The sequence below is a fragment of the Xyrauchen texanus genome, chromosome 2 (assembly GCF_025860055.1).
Source record: "Xyrauchen texanus isolate HMW12.3.18 chromosome 2, RBS_HiC_50CHRs, whole genome shotgun sequence".
In the NCBI taxonomy this organism is placed as follows: Eukaryota; Metazoa; Chordata; class Actinopteri; order Cypriniformes; family Catostomidae; genus Xyrauchen; species Xyrauchen texanus.
In genome coordinates this window covers 2515655-2534553 of record NC_068277.1, presented here as the reverse complement: position 1 = coordinate 2534553, position 18899 = coordinate 2515655, and the positions used below count along the sequence as shown (strand labels likewise).

The following is an 18899-nucleotide window of genomic DNA, read 5'->3' as shown; positions in this document are numbered from 1 at the left end:
AAGATTTTAAATGTGATGAGATGTCTAAGAGGATCAGAATGGGGAGTGAGTAGATCTGCAATGAAAAATATTTATATAGCACTGATTAGATCAGTGTTAGATTATGGAAGTATAGCTTATGAATCAGCAGCAAAATCTTCATTAAAGAAGCTGGATGTGATACAAGCTCAAGCTTTGAGACTCTGTTGTGGTGCTTTTAAAACGACTCCTGTATCTGCTCTTCAGGTTGAAGTGGGGAAATGCCGCTTCAAATCAGACGCAAGCAGTTAATGATGAGCTATTGGGTAAATTTTCAAGGTCATTCAGAAGAACATCATCCAACAGTAAAGGTACTTCTTCCATGCTGGAAAAAGGAAAGGTCTAATCAGAAGTGCTTTGCATGGAATAGTGATGAAGAAGCTAGAGAAATGACTTTAAGTCAGAAAAGATACATTCCTGCAGTATCGCTGACAATAACTCCACCTTGGATGTTTCCTGCAGTATTCATAGATTTTTATATTCTTGAGTTAATGAAAGTGTATAAAGACTCTGGAAATATTGTGGATGTTGTTGAAGATCGGGTACAAACTGTATATCAAGTATTTGTCCAAGTATATACGGATGGATCTAAAGATCCTAATACTGGGAGAACAGGTTTTGCTTTCAGTATTCCATCCATAAAATATTCTGTTAATAGGAGGACATCAGATAATTTGTCAGTATACACAGTAGAGATGATGGCAATTGCAACAGCATTACAGTGGATAGAAGAGACACAAATTAAAAAGGTTGTTCTTTGTACAGATTCTTGTTCGGCATTACAGTCACTACAATCATTCACATCTCACAGTAGACAGGATATAGTAAACGAGATATATGAAAATCTGTATAGATTAAAGAATATGAACATAATGACAATATTTATGTGGATACCAGCTCATAGGGGATAAAGGGCAATGAAGTGGTTGATGGGTTAGCAAAACAGGCTTTGGAAAATAAGGAGATCATGAATATCTCACTTAGTAAATATGAAGCAAAAGCAATAATTAAAGCATATACTTTTAAGGAGTGGCAACAAAAATGGGATACAGGAAACACAGGACGTCAACTTTATGAAATACAAAGAGAAGTAGGATTAGCTAGGATAGGAAAAAGAAGCACCAAAGAGGAAAAATATTTTAACAAGGTTAAGAGTTGGGCATACCATGCTGAATAAAACTTTAAAATTAATTAATAAACATCCAACAGGACTGTGTGAGCATTGTGGAATACATTTACATTTACATTTATTCATTTGGCAGGCGCTTTTATCCAAAGCGACTTACAAAAGAGGAAGAACATCAGCGAATCATCTTAGGGAGACAGTGGTACAAAAAGTGCCATATTACAAAGTTTTACTATCATCATAATAGTATACAAAACAGATTTAAGTGCAACAAGAAATGTAAATATATATATATATATATATATATATATATATATATATATATATATATATTTTTTTTTTTTTTTTTATTATTGACCGGTTAAGTGCTTTTGGAAAAGATGTGTTTTTAGCGTTTTTGAAGATAGAGAGTGAGTTAGCTTCCGGATTGAGTTGGGAAGGTCATTCCACCACCGTGGTATGATGAAACTGAAAGTCCGGGAAAGTGTTTTGGTGCCTCTTTGTTTTGAGTACGACAAGGCGACGTTCCTTAGCCGACCGCAGGCTTCTGGTGGGAGCGTAGCTCTGCATAAATGTTTTTAGGTATGCTGGAGCAGACCCAGTGACTGTTTTATATGCCAGCATCAGGGCCTTGAATTTAATACGTGCATGAACCGGCAGCCAGTGGAGAGAGACAAAGAGTGGTGTAACATGTGCTCTCTTAGGTTCATTAAAGACCAGACGTGCTGCTGCATTCTGGATCATTTGGAGAGGTCTAATAGCACATGCAGGAAGGCCTGCAATGAGAGCATTACAGTAGTCCAGTCTAGTTATGACAAGGGACTGAACGAGCAGTTGTGTGGCATGTACAGAGAGGAAGGGTCTTATCTTCCTGATATTGTAGAGTGTAAATCTACAAGATCTTGCAGTTTTTGAAATGTGGTCTGTGAAATTTAGCTCATCATCAATGGTTACCCCTAGATTTCTGACCGTTTTGGAAGGCGAAACTGTAGTTGGACCCAGCTGCACGGTGATGTTGTGTTCAACAGCAGGGTTGGCTGGAAAGACAAGGAGTTCTGTCTTGGCAGGGTTGAGTTGAAGGTGGTGTTCCTTCATCCAGGCCGAGATGTCTGCCAGACAGGCAGCGATTCGAACGGTCACTGTGGTGTCGTTGGGCTGGAAAGACAAGTAGAGTTGCGTGTCATCAGCGTAGCAGTGGTAAGAGAAACCATGTGACTGGATGATGGGTCCCAGTGATGTTGTGTATATGGAGAAGAGAAGTGGCCCAAGCACTGATCCCTGAGGTACCCCAGTAAGTAACTGGTGTGGCTTGGATACTTCCCTCTCCATGTTATCTCAAAGGACCTTTCTGAGAGATAAGAGTTGAACCAGTCAAGCACAGTTCCAGTGATACCCAGTTTAGAGAGGGTGGAGAGTAGGATCTGATGGTTGACTGTGTCAAAGGCAGCAGAAAGGTCCAGCAAAATCAGAACGGATGATCTCGATTCAGCTCTCGCCAGTCTCAGCGACTTCGATGACAGACAGCAGGGCAGTCTCAGTGGAGTGTCCACTTTTGAAGCCCGACTGATTGTCATCCAGCAGCTTGTTCTGTGAGAGATAGGCGGAGATCTGATTGAAAACTGCCCTTTCAAGTGTTTTTGCCATGAATGGGATGAGAGAGACTGGTCTGTAGTGTTCTATCTGTGTGGGGTTAAGTGCAGGTTTTTTCAGCAGTGGGGTTACTCGAGCCTGCTTAAATGTAGTGGGAAAAGTGCCTGCAAGAAGGGATGTGTTAATTATGTGTGTAAGTGCCGGTAGGATGGACGGAGAGATGGCCTGGAGAAGGTGTGATGGAATGGGGTCAAGGGAACAGGTTGTGGGGTGGTTGGAGAGGAGGAGTTTAGAGACCTCAGTGTCAGTTAAAGGAGAGAACATAGTGAAAGAAGGGTTGCATACAGGAGCCAGGTGTTTGACAGGGTGTGGTGCTGTGAATGTATTGCTGATGGCTGTAACCTTATCAGTAAAAAATGTGGCGAATATATCTGCTGTCAGTGATGTGTCAGGTGGTGGAGGGAGGGCAGAGAAGTGTGTTAAATGTTCTAAACAAGCTACGAGTGTCTGTGTCTGTGTCTGTGTCTGGAATAGAGTCAGTAGAACATGTTATTTGTGTCTGCCAAAAGTATTTCAATGAGCGAGAAATAATGGAAGGGAACTTAGAAAGGAGGGAGTGCAAGAAATAAAGCTTAAAAATATACTTATTCATGGAATAGAGAGTTTATTCCATTATCTCAAGAAAACAGAGTTAATTTAGTTAGGGTTTTATTTATTTATTTATTTTATTTTATTTTTTCACGCTAATGGGTAAACTCTGGTCCACACTCCAACACAGTAGGTGGCGATAATGCACCTTAATGTTGGTGCCACCATACATAAAACCGAAGAAGAAGAAGTAGTTCTTTGCTCTGTGTTTGAATGTTAGCACCCAGCCTTAGTGAAGCTGTGAATGTTTGTGGCTCCAGTTGGATTCTCTTGTGGTACTCTGATTTGATACTCATTTATTTTTGGATTATCTTTTGAGGCATTTTTTCTGCTGTACCTTCTTACCTTGTGGATTTACCTTTTGACTTGGTGTATTACCTTTTTTCCTGGAATGACTTTTGGCGTTGTGGATTTATATTTTTTCCTGAAGATCTTTACTTTTACATTATTAAAACACCGTCTCCAGTACTGCTGTGTCTGCCTCATCTTCTGGCGACCACTAGTGGCTCAGTTTGCTAAGTGACTGTTTCTCACGCCGGAGACCCAGGTTCTAGACCGGGTCCTGACAGAAAGATAAACAAATGAACTGGTGACGCTATAACACAGTCATTTTTTATTATTTTGTCAAACAAAATCTATAAATCAGCCCATATCACAGTACCCTGCTGTTCATTTCTGTTTATTACTGTTCATTTCATTTATTAAATTTTTATGTTGAAAATAAATTATTGTTAACAAAATGGTTATTTTATGTCTTCTCTTTGCAACACCAGGGCAGTTTTGACTGTAAGAAATGTGAAAAAATTTAAAACTAAATGTCTAAATATACATCTAATTAATATTACTACACAGAAGGTGGCTGCACATAACACTGCTGCCATCTACTGGTTATTATTATTATAACTTGATTTTCAATCATTATCATAGCAATGTTTTTTTGAATGGATGTTGAAACTGATACATTTTTATGCTAATGCTAAATGTTTAAATCTATAAATAAAAAAATCACATAATACGTCGATAACTTTATTGAAGAAATGTTTTAATAGCTTTAAAACAAAAAAGTTACACCTGTGCTGTGTCCTGTCAGCAAAGTAAGCAGCCCTACATGATCAGAACTGATGGGTGAAGTGATAATTAACTATGTGATATGACAATTAAAAGGCTTGGATGGAATAAAACCATTTAATGAAGACAAATGCAAAACTGATATTATTATATTGTTATGTGAACAATTGAAATATGTCAACTAAAGTACATAAACAAGGGCATAGAACATTATTTAAAGGGTGTCATCAAATCAAGCGTCCATACATAGTTCTTGTGGATTAAGAGCTTTATTGAAACAAGTATTATTTATTGTATTTAGGTGACTATCGATTTACAGTGCTATACAGTTGTATTTCCACAGAGAGACACATAGTAATCATTTTGCTACTGTTAAATATTTTCAGCTCATTGAACATGCATTAACATTTTGTTCACTCATTAAAGGGGTAAGTTGTCACAATGGAACCTGCCATTAAACCAGTGGTAAAGGTTTTATGTTATATCGATTACCACAAATAATAATTTGGACACGTCTCTTAGCTCTCTTTAAAGGAGCAAAAATTGAGAAGAAATGTGAAGTTTATACTTTTATAAAACCACTTGTATTAATTATTCTGTTATAACTCGTGCATCATTTTAACTTGAAATCCTCTTTTTAAATATATATATAACTAGGATAAGAATGTTAGTTAGCAATTGTATTACAGTAAAATCATGTTAACACACATATTGTTTATTGTTGTGTCTATACTTTTGAAACTGATTATTTTAACGTTTATGGATTGAACACATTGACTTGTAAATGCCTCACCGTATTTTTTTATTATTGTTTTTTTAAAGAAAAGGAGGGACGAGTCAAAATACATTTTTGTGGTAATCAAATTAATTCCACAAATGCTGTTGATTGATCTTAACTTGAATTGAACCTGGAATATTCTTTTAAATAGCCCTTTTGACATCTTCCTGTGTGACAATTAGCCCGGTCTACCTATATCAAATATATCTCTTTTAATCATTTTTTGCTTTAATAAAACTAATTTTAATATGGCCTATATAGAACTGGAAATCTAAAGTTAATGAATAAATCACACTTAATAAAAGACACAAACTACAATGATTAATTATAACAGATTAGAGGTGTCAAACTCATTTTAAATGGAGTATTTTGAACTCATTTCACTGAGAATTATGTTCCATCACACAAAATGTTATATACCTTTTCCTATAGCAGAAAATTATTTAATTTATAAAAAGATGTGTTCAGAAGTTGGGGCCAGGGCACACAGCACTTTCATTACTACTTTGTGGTTCAAGTGTTTGAATCTTCTGGAAGACTCGTCCACTGTGTTGTTTCCTCCATGTCATGGTGACGTCTTCGGTCCAGCCCTGTTTGTTGAGGGTTTGCTGCATCTGAACAAAAGAAAGAGGTTTTGATTACTCAAAGAATTAATCTCATGAAAGCATGTTTTTATCCTTATCGTTTGAATCAGGATCATCTGCTTTAACCCCTGTGGCGGAATGACCCGCCCCTCCCTCTCGTCGTTTGGGCCATCCTTCAGCCAGGATCACGACAGGAGTTGGGCAGGAGAGCGAGAAGAGGTTTATAATAAATAAGCCTCGTTCTGACAGTAATGGATGAATTCCCCGCCCTTCAAGGAGCCCCGTTTCACCGCAAGGATGCCAGATCAACCTTTCCCCATGTAAACTTTAATTGGACATTTTATGCTTATTATTATTTTCAATAAATGCCTCTCTGAGGCTTGACACCACACCCATTGTCTCTTGCTCACCCCGCCACACCCCTTAAACTCTGCCGCCCACAATTTTTGGCACACAAATTTAAAAGCTCACCACTCACACATACTGTGGACTAATTGTAAAAATTTGTCTAATTTTCCAAAGAACCATCTAAATAAAAAAAAAAGATTCCAATTATTCATAAACAATATTGTTTGTGTTAATAATCTTATGATAAAAAACAAATTTGTAAACATGTAATTCTGTTTCTGTTCACTCTACCTCATTTTGAAAAGTCTCATTTATTCCAATGATGGCAGAAAGCATTAGAAAAACTATTTTTTTCTCTATCATATACAATCACAATATAGAGATGTGAAATGTAGGTGGCGCTCTAACACATTTTATCCCTCACAGATGTGCTCGTCCATAGACATTCAGTCTATTGTTCAGTTCAAGCACCACCCTCATTATTTCATTGAATATCTCAATAGTCGGAAACGTCTAGGTTACAGATGTAACCTCCGTTCCCTGATGAGGGAACGAGACATTTGTCGGAGAAGCGACACTAGGGGTCTCTCTTGAGCACCGAATATACCTCTGATCTATGAAAAAAGGCCAATGAGAAGTTGGCAGCGAGTATTTGCATACCCCGCTCCCGGACATACGGGTATAAAGGCGAGGAAATACTAGAGTTCATTCAGGATTTTTCTGAGGAGCCGGAAATGGTTCTGGCCACTACAATGGTTAGGCTCAGCGACGTGGCCAGGAAGACACAAAGTATTGTTCCCTCCATCAGGGAATGGAGGTTACATCCATAACTTAGACGTTCCCCGTCTGTCGCTCTCTTCGCCGTTGTGTCGGATAAGCGACACTAGGGGTCCAATTTAAATCCGCCAAGCACTGAGCCAGGACGTGTTCTGCTGACACAGGAGCGGACAGGTATTTCTTACGTGCCAAACGACCGGCAGTGTCAGACTGCACGTACCCTTCCCCAATGCCCCCAAAAAGTCTTTGAATCCTTCCGGTTACCCTAGACAGGGGAACAAAGAAATTCTTGCCAACCTGGGAATGGGCCAAGCCTGGCCGGACCTCTTTTCTCTCTATGTTTCTCGCATAGAGCAATAGACAGCTGGGGCCTTTACATGTATTGAGGGAAGGGGGTCTTACCCAATTTCCTATTCTTTCAGGGGAAAAGACTCTGCAGAGACCACACCCACCCGGTGGGGAGGTAAAGTGGCGAATACATCACATGTGTTTTTAGGCGACACGTGGAAGTGGCGTGGTGGTAGATCCAGCCTCAGCGAGGGGGAGTTGCCACAACACGGCGACCGGGGGACAGCCAAAACTTACCTAAGAAAAACGCGGGTCTACTCGTAAGGGGACCGTATCACGGAAAATACACACAGGGGGAGTCCGAGTAGGAGTCCTCACCCTGCACCCACCTATTCCAGTACAGAGTAGACTGAGTACCCGCAGTGGATTGGGTCGGCAAGTTCCTCCGATGAACTGCGGACCCATGAGGGCTAGGGAGGAATCGACCAGTGATTCGAGATGTGGAATCTCCTGGGAAAAAAAGACGCACAGTTTTACCTCAACGGAGGGAAAGGGCACTATATGCAAGTGATTCACCCGGCCAGCCCATCATCGTGTTACCGAGTTCTACTGGCTCGGACCTGAGAAAACACGGGATGAAACTGACTCAACCCTGAGACTGTAATATCTCGTAAAAATGTTGGGTGTTGCCCAACTCGCTGCTCTACAAATGTCTGCTAGGGAGGTACCCCTGGCCAGTGCCCATGAGGACGCAACACTCCTCGTTGAGTGAGCTCGGACCCGCAAGGGAGGGGCACGGCCTGGGTGTGATAGGCCAATGAAATGGCGTCTACTTCCCAGTGGGAAAGCCTCTGTTTGGAGACAGCGTTTCCTTTCCGCTGTCCCCCAAAGCATACAAAGAGCTCCTCAGAACGTCTAAAGCTCTGTGTGCGGTCCAGATAGGTACGCAAAGCACGTACCGGACACAGCGACGAAGGGGCTGGGTCTGCCTCCTCCCGGGGAAGTGCTTGCAGGTTCACTACCTGGTCTCTGAAGGGCGTGGTAGGAACCTTGGGCACGTAGCCCGGTCATGGTCTTTTGATCACATGAGTGTCTGCCAGACCGAACTCCAGGCAAGTGTCGCTGACAGAGAACGCTTGCAGGTCCCCGACCCTCTTGATGGAAGTGAGCGCGATCAGCAGGGCAGTCTTAAGAGAGAGAGCCCTGAGTCCAACTGATTCTAGCGGCTCGAAGGGAGGTCTCTGGAGGCCCGCGAGGACTACCGAGAGATCCCAGGAGGGGAACAGGCTTGGCCAGGAGGGATTTAACCTCTGGGCGCCTATTAGGAACCAGATAATTAAGTCGTGCTTACCAAGGGACTTGCCGTCTACTGCGTTGTGGTGAGCCGCGATAGCAGCGACAGACACCTTTAGGGTGGAAGGGGACAGCCTCCCCTCCAACCTCTCTTACAGGAATAAGAGCACTGACCTAACTGTGCACCTCTGTGGGTCTTCAGCCCAGGAATAACACCAATCTGCGAACAAGCGCCACTTCAGGGCATAGAGCTACCTAGTAGAAGGTGTTGTGGCTTGGTTGATCGTGTCTACCACGGTAGGTGGTAGACCGGCTAGATCTTCCGCACCCCGTCCAGGGACCAGACATGAAGTTTCCAGAGGTCTGGATGCGGATGCCAGAGCAAGAGAAAGAAGGTCCTTCCTCAGGGGAATTTGCCAGGGAGGGGCTGTCACGAGGAGTGCGAGGTCCGAGAACCAGGCCCGGTTGGGCCAATAGGGAGCCACTAGTGTGACTTGTTCCTCGTCCTCCCTGACCTTGCACAGCACCTGTGCAAGAAGGCTCACTGGGGGAAATGCATACTTGCATAGCCCCGTGGGCCAGCTGTGTGCCAGTGCCCCAAGGGGATCCTCTGTTCGGGCGTACCAGAGCGGGCAATGGGATGTCTCTCGGGAGGCAAGCAGGTCTACCTGGGCTCTGCCGAACCGTTCCCAAATCAGCTGGACCGTCTGGGTGTGAAGCATCCACTCTCCGCTGGGCAAGCGTCGTCGTGACAGTGCCTCCGCTATCACATTGAGTTTGCCGGGGACCTGAGTCCAAAGGAGGAGACGACTGTCGGACATGTCGGACATCTGAGCGTCAGCCTCAGCTTGGGTGTGCTGGTCCGAAGGCGGCAGCCCAAGGGAGTCAGATGCCGCGCTCTCCGATGCAGCGGCGAGCTCATCTACTTCAAGCTCTAGAGGATAAGCGAGCTGGCTGTGAGGCGAGCCACTGTTGCCTCGAGCACGGACGGGAGTCAACGAGCGTGCCGTGGGACGGATGGTTCGAGGGGGGGTACCCGACGGAGCCGCACCCGCTGCCATCCCCAGATGGCTTCCAGCGCCACTCGCATCGTCCTCAATCCGGTGGGATAAGGAGCAATGCAAGGGGCGGCTGGAGTGGCTTGCTTTCGGTTGAAAGCGAGCCGCTACCGCAACGTTGTCATGGTCATGCTCTCGCAGTGAGAGCATGAACCATCCACAAACACAGCCTCCGTGTGATCACTACCCAGACACACGAGACAACGCCTGTGGCCGTCTGAAGCGGATAGCACTCTACCACATCCAGGAACTACACAGGGGTGGAAGGGCATCCTTATAAAGACGCGTCCTGAAAAGGACGTTCAACGCCGCTGTGTATTTTGCTCTTTTAGAGAAAATCACTCTTTTAGAGGAAATCACTCTTTTAAATAACTCTTTCGAGTTTGGGTTTACTGCGCTGTCGAAGCGCCCAGGGACAATATTTTCAAAGAGAAATCGCCGCTGTAATGCACCCTCAATCCAACAGCATGCAGTAGCGTCAGAAGAATACAGGAACAGGTGTGTCTTCACGCGAACAGCATGCACAACCATCGGCTCCGAAGACATTTTCTGAATGAACTCTAGTATTTCCTCGCCTTTATACCCGTATGTCCGGGGGCGGGGTATGCAAATACTGGCTGCCAACTTCTCATTGGCCTTTTTTCATAGATCAGAGGTATATTTGGTGCTCAAGAGAGACCCCTAGTGTCGCTTCTCTGACACAACGTCGAAGAGAGCGACAGACGGGGAACATATTTTATCTGATGATTTGTTTGGCATGCTTTTCCTTCTGGATGGCATATTTTGATCTTCACATCTAAGATATAAAATTGGATTATTCACACAAGCTCACAGACAAGTAAACAATGGCTCATTCTTTAGAGATCTTCCTAAGATAAAAGTAAATATAAAGATTTAGGCTATTTGTGTCTTACAGCAGCAGTTATCGGAGAATAAAAGAGACATTTGTATTTGATGGCTTACAGAAATCATATTTCACTTTGTGATTCTTTATCAAAATTAACTATACAGTCACATTCCTGAGAATGAGAGCTTTCATTTGATATATGACTTTATGTGCTATGTGAAGAACGTTTATTTTTACATAAATATTTCTACCCCAACAACTCTAGGGGGCGCTAAATTTCAATGCGAATGATTTGAGGCCTTATTTTGTTATTTTAGGTAACATAAATGCAAAAGTGATGTTATCTCTGAAACGTTCAGATTCTAAACTTTCAAATGATTCCTCAAATGCCTGACTTATATATACAGAGACTTTAACAGTACTTTTTCCCTTTGGACCTGCTGGATGGTCCATAATAAATAACATTTCCTATATTCTGTTGATGTCTCATGAAGCGAAAGCTTGACCAAAGCAAAATTGTATGTTACTTAAGGGCAGTCATTGCCGCATTTTCACTTGTTACTTCCCCAAAGCTGACCAACATTTATATCACAAACTACATCCACTAAACTTGGCACAGACCTTCAGACTGTTCTGGAATAGTGTGCTTAAGCTTTTCTAACATATCAAGCTTACAGTTTTTGCATAGTTGATGATCAAAAATGGGAAAAATCCCAAAGATTTACGTTGAAGGAAGGTTCAAATGGACCAATAGAATGCTCAACAATTCGAATTCCAAAGCTCAAAAAATATAATGTAAATAAACAGATAGAACCTGTAAATAAAAAAAAAAGATGGGTGGGATTTTTCCGATATTTGATCAACTGCTATGCCAAAACCATAAGTCCGATCAGTTAGAAAAGTCATCGCACACAGTTCCAGAACTGTCTGAAGGTCTGTGCCATTTTTGGCTCAAATACTGCAGTCATCATACACCCGATCATTAGTTCAGTTCAACCTGTAAATAGCTCAATGTCTGTCCTCTATTAGCATTATAAACGTGACATTCACCTGCTTTAAGACGAGAGCCATCAATGTAGTTTCAGCCACATTCTGACTGACTTTTACCTCCAGTCTCACAATCTGCCGTTTCAGCCACACTGTGAGCATAATACACACAATATCAATTACAAGCAGAGTTCAAAGAATACTCCCCCAAAAAAAATGTCGTCATTTACCCTCATTTTTGGTGACCACATCTGTCAAGCTCCAAAAAGGACAACTTATAAGTGTCATTAAAGTAGTCCATATGACATGTTCACTATGTCGAATCATGCAGACTACTTTTATGACACTTTAATTGTGATTTTTGTCAGTTTTGGAGCTTGACAGCAGAACAAATAACCACTCAGATTCGGAAGGTCATGAGAGCAAGTTAATAAAGACAGAATTTGAAATATTGTGTTAACTATTACTTAAATGTTTTGTTTTGTCATTTTTGTCTTACATTTAAATGATTTATCAACAGCATAACAAGTTCAGACCTACCAGTGTCACAATAGAAGTAAAACGTTCCAGTGCAGGGATAGTCGTAGATGTAACCCCCATAATTTACATAAGCACAATCTTGATTTGCTCCATTCAGACGTTGAGCAATCACTCGAGTTGAGTCTGTTAAGTTGGCCTGGTCGGACCACTTCCAAGAGTCCCTGAATAGTCCAATCCAGGCAAAATCTGTAGTCCCATATATCTTCTTTGCTAACATGTCATTTTCCGTTTGATTTCTAATGGTGACCAGGTCTGTATAATGCTGTCTGCAGTGCGCTCATGCATCAAACCAAGTCTTAGCTTTAGTAACAAAAATATAATTGTCTGTGCTGTTGCTCTGGTCTGTGAAAATGGAAAATGAAGAGTCAAAGAGTGAAAGGCATAACATAAATAGTTTCTCTGGTTAAAGGTGAATTGTGTAATCTTTGGATGTTAAATTACTTTCTCGAATCCCAGCCTAAGACAACTATATGCAAGCTATTTTGGTAGGATTAGCAACTTCCAGAAGAGTGTAAACACTGTGACTCTTGCTGTGTTTGTTTAAGCATCATGACAATCCTGACAAAGCAACACTGACTCAACCAATGGTGTGAGTTTGGGGGCGGGACTGCTTGTTTGACTGAAACCTTTGGCAGATGGGGGAAGTGTTCATTGTTTTTGCATTGCAATTTAGTGACAATAGTGGTGCATTAATAATTTGTTAAATAAACAGCTTTTATAAAGTCTAATGATGGTCATTAATGGTAAATTAGTTCTCAAGGCATGACTTTTTAAGCAGTACTTTGGCTGTATCAGCATTAGTTTTAATGAATCATTAACTAATGACTTGTGACATATGATATGATGACTTTACTTGTTGAGGCACATGACTATTAACTTCTCATTACATAATTATTGTAATTAACACAATCATTTTCAGTAATAATGCCATAATTAAGCAGGTATTAATGCATATTAGTGCACCCGTATTGGATGGAAATTCAAATACATGGCTTCAGTTCAATGTGGTAATTAACACATTAATTAACACTATTAGTTCATATAATAAGTTGTTAGGGAATTAATCCATGATGACACATTTAACTAATAGCAATTCATATATGACTTAATATATTAATCAGACAGACTCTTTAATAGTTGCTGATGTGATTCATTAATGAATTGCTTAATTAATCATGAGTCATACATGAACTCAATATTAACTGTGCATTAGTTAATCATGAGTCATACATGAACTCAATATTAACTGTGCATTAGTTAATCATGAGTCATACATGAACTCAATATTAACTGTGCATTAGTTAATCATGAGTCATACATGAACTCAATATTAACTGTGCATTAGTTAATCATGAGTCATACATGAACTCAATATTAACTGTGCATTAGTTAATCATGAGTCATACATGAACTCAATATTAACTGTGCATTAGTTAATCATGAGTCATACATGAACTCAATATTAACTGTGCATTAGTTAATCATGAGTCATACATGAACTCAATATTAACTGTGCATTAGTTACTCATGAGTCATACATGAACTCAATATTAACTGTGCATTAGTTAATCATGAGTCATACATGAACTGTGCATTAGTTAATCATGAGTCATACATGAACTCAATATTAACTGTGCATTAGTTAATCATGAGTCATACATGAGCTCAATATTAACTGTGCATTAGTTAATCATGAGTCATACATGAGCTCAATATTAACTGTGCATTAGTTAATCATGAGTCATACATGAACTCAATATTAACTGTGCATTAGTTACTCATGAGTCATACATGAACTCAATATTAACTGTGCATTAGTTAATCATGAGTCATACATGAACTGTGCATTAGTTAATCATGAGTCATACATGAACTCAATATTAACTGTGCATTAGTTAATCATGAGTCATACATGAGCTCAATATTAACTGTGCATTAGTTAATCATGAGTCATACATGAGCTCAATATTAACTGTGCATTAGTTAATCATGAGTCATACATGAACTCAATATTAACTGTACATTAGTTAATCATGAGTCATATATTAACTCAATATTAACTGTGCATTAGTTAATCATGAGTCATACATGAACTCAATATTAACTGTGCATTAGTTAATCATGAGTCATACATGAACTCAATATTAACTGTGCATTAGTTAATCATGAGCCATACATGAACTCAATATTAACTGTGCATTAGTTAATCATGAGTCATACATGAACTCAATATTAACTGTGCATTAGTTAATCATGAGTCATACATGAACTCAATATTAACTGTGCATTAGTTAATCATGAGTCATACATGAACTCAATATTAACTGTGCATTAGTTAATCATGAGTCATACATGAACTCAATATTAACTGTGCATTAGTTAATCATGAGTCATACATGAACTCAATATTAACTGTGCATTAGTTAATCATGAGTCATACATGAACTCAATATTAACTGTGCATTAGTTAATCATGAGTCATACATGAACTCAATATTAACTGTGCATTAGTTAATCATGAGTCATACATGAACTCAGTATTAACTGTGCATTAGTTAATCATGAGTCATACATGAACTGTGCATTAGTTAATCATGAGTCATACATGAACTCAATATTAACTGTGCATTAGTTAATCATGAGTCATACATGAGCTCAATATTAACTGTGCATTAGTTAATCATGAGTCATACATGAGCTCAATATTAACTGTGCATTAGTTAATCATGAGTCATACATGAACTCAATATTAACTGTACATTAGTTAATCATGAGTCATACATGAACTCAATATTAACTGTGCATTAGTTAATCATGAGTCATACATGATCTCAATATTAACTGTGCATTAGTTAATCATGAGTCATACATGAACTCAATATTAACTGTGCATTAGTTAATCATGAGTCATATATTAACTCAATATTAACTGTGCATTAGTTAATCATGAGTCATACATGAACTCAATATTAACTGTGCATTAGTTAATCATGAGTCATACATGAACTCAATATTAACTGTGCATTAGTTAATCATGAGTCATACATGAACTCAATATTAACTGTGCATTAGTTAATCATGAGTCATACATGAACTCAATATTAACTGTGCATTATTTAATCATGAGTCATACATGAACTCAATATTAACTGTGCATTAGTTAATCATGAGTCATACATGAACTCAATATTAACTGTGCATTAGTTAATCATGAGTCATACATGAACTCAATATTAACTGTGCATTAGTTAATCATGAGTCATACATGAACTCAATATTAACTGTGCATTAGTTAATCACGAGTCATACATGAGCTCAATATTAACTGTGCATTAGTTAATCACGAGTCATACATGAGCTCAATATTAACTGTGCATTAGTTAATCACGAGTCATACATGAACTCAATATTAACTGTGCATTAGTTAATCACGAGTCATACATGAACTCAATATTAACTGTGCATTAGTTAATCACGAGTCATACATGAACTCAATATTAACTGTGCATTAGTTAATCATGAGTCATACATGAACTCAATATTAACTGTACATTAGTTAATCATGAGTCATATATTAACTCAATATTAACTTTGCATTAGTTAATCATGAATTAATGCTTATTAATGCACCCATATTGTAAAGTGTTAGCTTTAATGGTGCTTTCTGGTATTTTATGTTATTTTTTTATCTTGATGGTATCGACCATGACGAACATGGTTTAAAACGTCAGTATCGGGCTTAGTGAAGGTTCATTTTACAATTATTAAAATCACCTTTTTAAAACTACTTTTTTATTTATGTTTTACCCTGTTTCACTCAAAAATATGTCACAATAAGGAGGTAAAATAAATTACGAACAGCATTTCATGTTGACTTTTAGAGATTTTTTTAGATTGCAGGTGCAAATTTACATCATACTATAATGTAAGTAGGAGGAGGCAGACGAGGAGTACGGATCTAAACGCTGGTATTTATTGAGCAAAAGAGAATACAAGACAGACAGGAACACGAACTGGGTGAACACGGCAAGACTTCTACTTCCAGACATCTACAAACAACGATCGACAGAGACTAAACAAACAACCAGGCTTAAATACAGAGGGGTAATGAAGATCAAATGACAAACAGGTGAAAACAATGATTGAAAGCTGGCAGTGATGAGGGCCGGGAATTGTGGGAATTGTAGTTCATGAGAGGTGACACGAGAAACACGGGGCAGACAACCAGGAATCGTAACACATACATTACAAAAACAATGTTAATAATGAACATGTGTAAAGTGTACATATTTCTTACCATCAAAACACAGAAAATATTTTTGATACGGACAGTATGTGTCAAACCAAACACCATCATATCTTAGTGTAACACACTCCTCTCCCCAACCGTAGTTATCTGGCTGTCCCAACGCCCAGTGAGTGAACAACTGACTCTCATCTTTATAAGACCACCGCCAGCTTTTGATGTCGTTGTACAGGCCAGTCCAGGCAGCTCCAGTAAATTTGTTTGTGTCTGCTACTTCTTGCAGACGGGTGAAGTTTTCAGTACTTTGAACAGTGGCCAGATCAACATGGTATGTTCGGCAGTAAGTTTGAGCATCGCTCCATGTTTTTAACTGTTTAATCAGAATGTAGTCATGTGTGTTGCACAGAATTGGTGACACAATTCCTGTTAATAGAATAAAGTTATTTAGGGTTGGGGACTACACTAAGAAAGTATTCAGGGCTGAATAAATACTCTCTAATATTAAAAGTCACAACTCTCTAACAGTCACCTTAAAACAAAATGTTCTTAAATATTTTCACATATACTGTCATTGTTTTCCGAAGTCACACAAAATTCACCCAAAACAAATTCTGCTTAAAAATCAAGATTTTTTTTATTAATTAAAAAAATAATGGCTTCTTAAAAACACGTTCAAAAGATAAAAAAGAAAATACATATTCTCTTGGATGTCTACGAGGGTTCAGTACAAATAATTTTTCAATTGACAGCATTTGTGGCATAATGTTAATTACCACAAAAATGTACTTTGACTTTGAAAAAAAAAAAGTGAGACTCTTACAATGGAAGTCAATGGGACCAATTTTTGTGGGGTTTAAAGTCAGAAATGTGACACTTATAATTGTATAAAAGCACATACATTAATTCCTCTGTTAAAACGTATGTATTTATGGAGCTGTAAAGTTCTTTAAATAATTGTTTCTGCGGGTTTACATGGTCGTCATGGTAACGAAGTAGTAAAATTGTCTATACATTTCCACAGATGTGTTTAGTAAGTGATTTAATGACAGTAAAATCATGTTAACACACATATTGTTTATGTTTTGTGTCTATACTTTTGAAACAGTGAGAATTATAACATATTTAAGGATTGACCCCTTTGACTTCCATTGGAAGTGTCTCACTGGAACACACATTTGTGCTTTATTAAATAAAATAAGGGACTAGTCGAAATTAATATTTGTGGTTGTCAAAATTGCTGTTGTTTAATCAAAACTTGTATTTCCACTTATTCGTTTAGCAGATGCTTTAATCCAAAGTGACACAAAATGTAGAGAAATGCAGCATAAATGATTCATCGTTTCATTTCAATTGGATTCAGAACTTAAATCGCTCTACCGCGATCACCAGCCTGGATAATTACTTGTTTCATGCTTTGGATCACCATTAGTTGGAACTAACCCCTTTTTCCACAACCTAACTTCAGTGTTGCTTCAGAGCCTTCACCCTCTTTGACTGTTTTATTTATTCACACCTGAAAAGTCTTTTGAATGCTTGGACTGGAATACAAACCAACTAATGAGAAGAAACATTCAAACTGACTTCTGTTTATGTAGTATATATTCTCTTGTATTTGAAATATAAATATAATACAATAAAAACTCTTTACCAGTAGTCAGAAGCGACTGGAACAAATCATGGAAATGATTTGGTTAAAAGGTGTGGGAACCCCATTTTAAGATCTAATCAAATGTAAGCAAATGTGTGACACTGATCATGTTAACTCATCTCCAGAGGTCAGATGTCCTGATTTCTACTGAAGCACACCAGATGCTCTTTGAAACTCTCTCAAGTGTTGATGGTATAACATGAATAATCAGGTTTACCAAATCTCATTATTAAAGCAAAAACTTCTCACTCCGATTGCCATGCTGGTAATTACATTTTAGAGCTGTCAGAATTAACACGTAAATGCATGCGACAGGAGCACAGATGGGACCGGGGGGGTTCGATGTCTTTTTCTGCATAATGCGGTGGCTCATTTTAGCTCATCCTTATCGCTGTCCATCCAACCCAGCGGCCCGTTCAGTTCTTCCGATGGCCAGTCCGCACCTGATCGACCCCAAAGTGCGTTGGCCTGCTTTCCTTGTATTCCCAGCCTGTTTTCACAGTGCTGTGAATATACAGCTGAGTACACTAGTGTGTGTGGTGTGTGTGCAATTGCACTTGTGGATGAAGTGTCTACTATAGAGGGATCCTTGAGCTTGCTAGCCTTCCTGCTACTGCTAAGTCCCAACCTTCAGTGTGGTATCGTAATCGTGTTTTGAGTGTGTGAAACCAACTTTGAACCGCACAGTTAATGTCTGTGTTTCATTGTGATTTTTTATATTTTATTAAAGATGGACTGAGTATTCAGTCACTTGTTCAGTTCGCGTGATATGAGCACGAATCGATCATCTGTGTTCTGCAACTGCTTTCGGGTCCTTGAATAACGTATAACATGCGAGTAAGGGCTGCCGGTGGAGTTTCTGGTGCCCTACTAGGGTAAGATGGTGCCCCCCTAGGGAGTTGGTGCCCTACACAGACTGCCTAGTCTGCTTATAGGGAGCGGCGGTACTGCCCTTGACTTTGTATTGTTCACAGATTTTGGCCCCTGGTGAAAACTAATTGGGGAACCCTGCACTATACTGTTCTATGCTGTACCATGGCTTTGATAAACATCAT

The 18899-nt window shown here is 39.4% G+C and overlaps 1 protein-coding gene and 1 long non-coding RNA gene across 2 annotated transcripts in view; both read right to left on the bottom strand.

The window, feature by feature from the left end:
* LOC127653885 (macrophage mannose receptor 1-like) overlaps window positions 1–18899 on the bottom strand; it is a 105033-nt gene that overhangs the window by 84925 nt on the left and 1209 nt on the right. Inside the window, exon 3 of the mRNA XM_052140705.1 lies at window positions 16248–16619. Within this exon, the coding sequence (XP_051996665.1) occupies window positions 16248–16619 (372 nt within the window). The remainder of the gene's footprint in view (window positions 1–16247; window positions 16620–18899) is intronic.
* LOC127653965 (uncharacterized) lies at window positions 5617–12037 on the bottom strand. Its single transcript, XR_007971882.1, has 3 exons — window positions 11951–12037; window positions 11474–11562; window positions 5617–5842 (listed from the first exon to the last, which is right to left on the bottom strand). It is a non-coding gene; the product is annotated as an uncharacterized LOC127653965 (long non-coding RNA).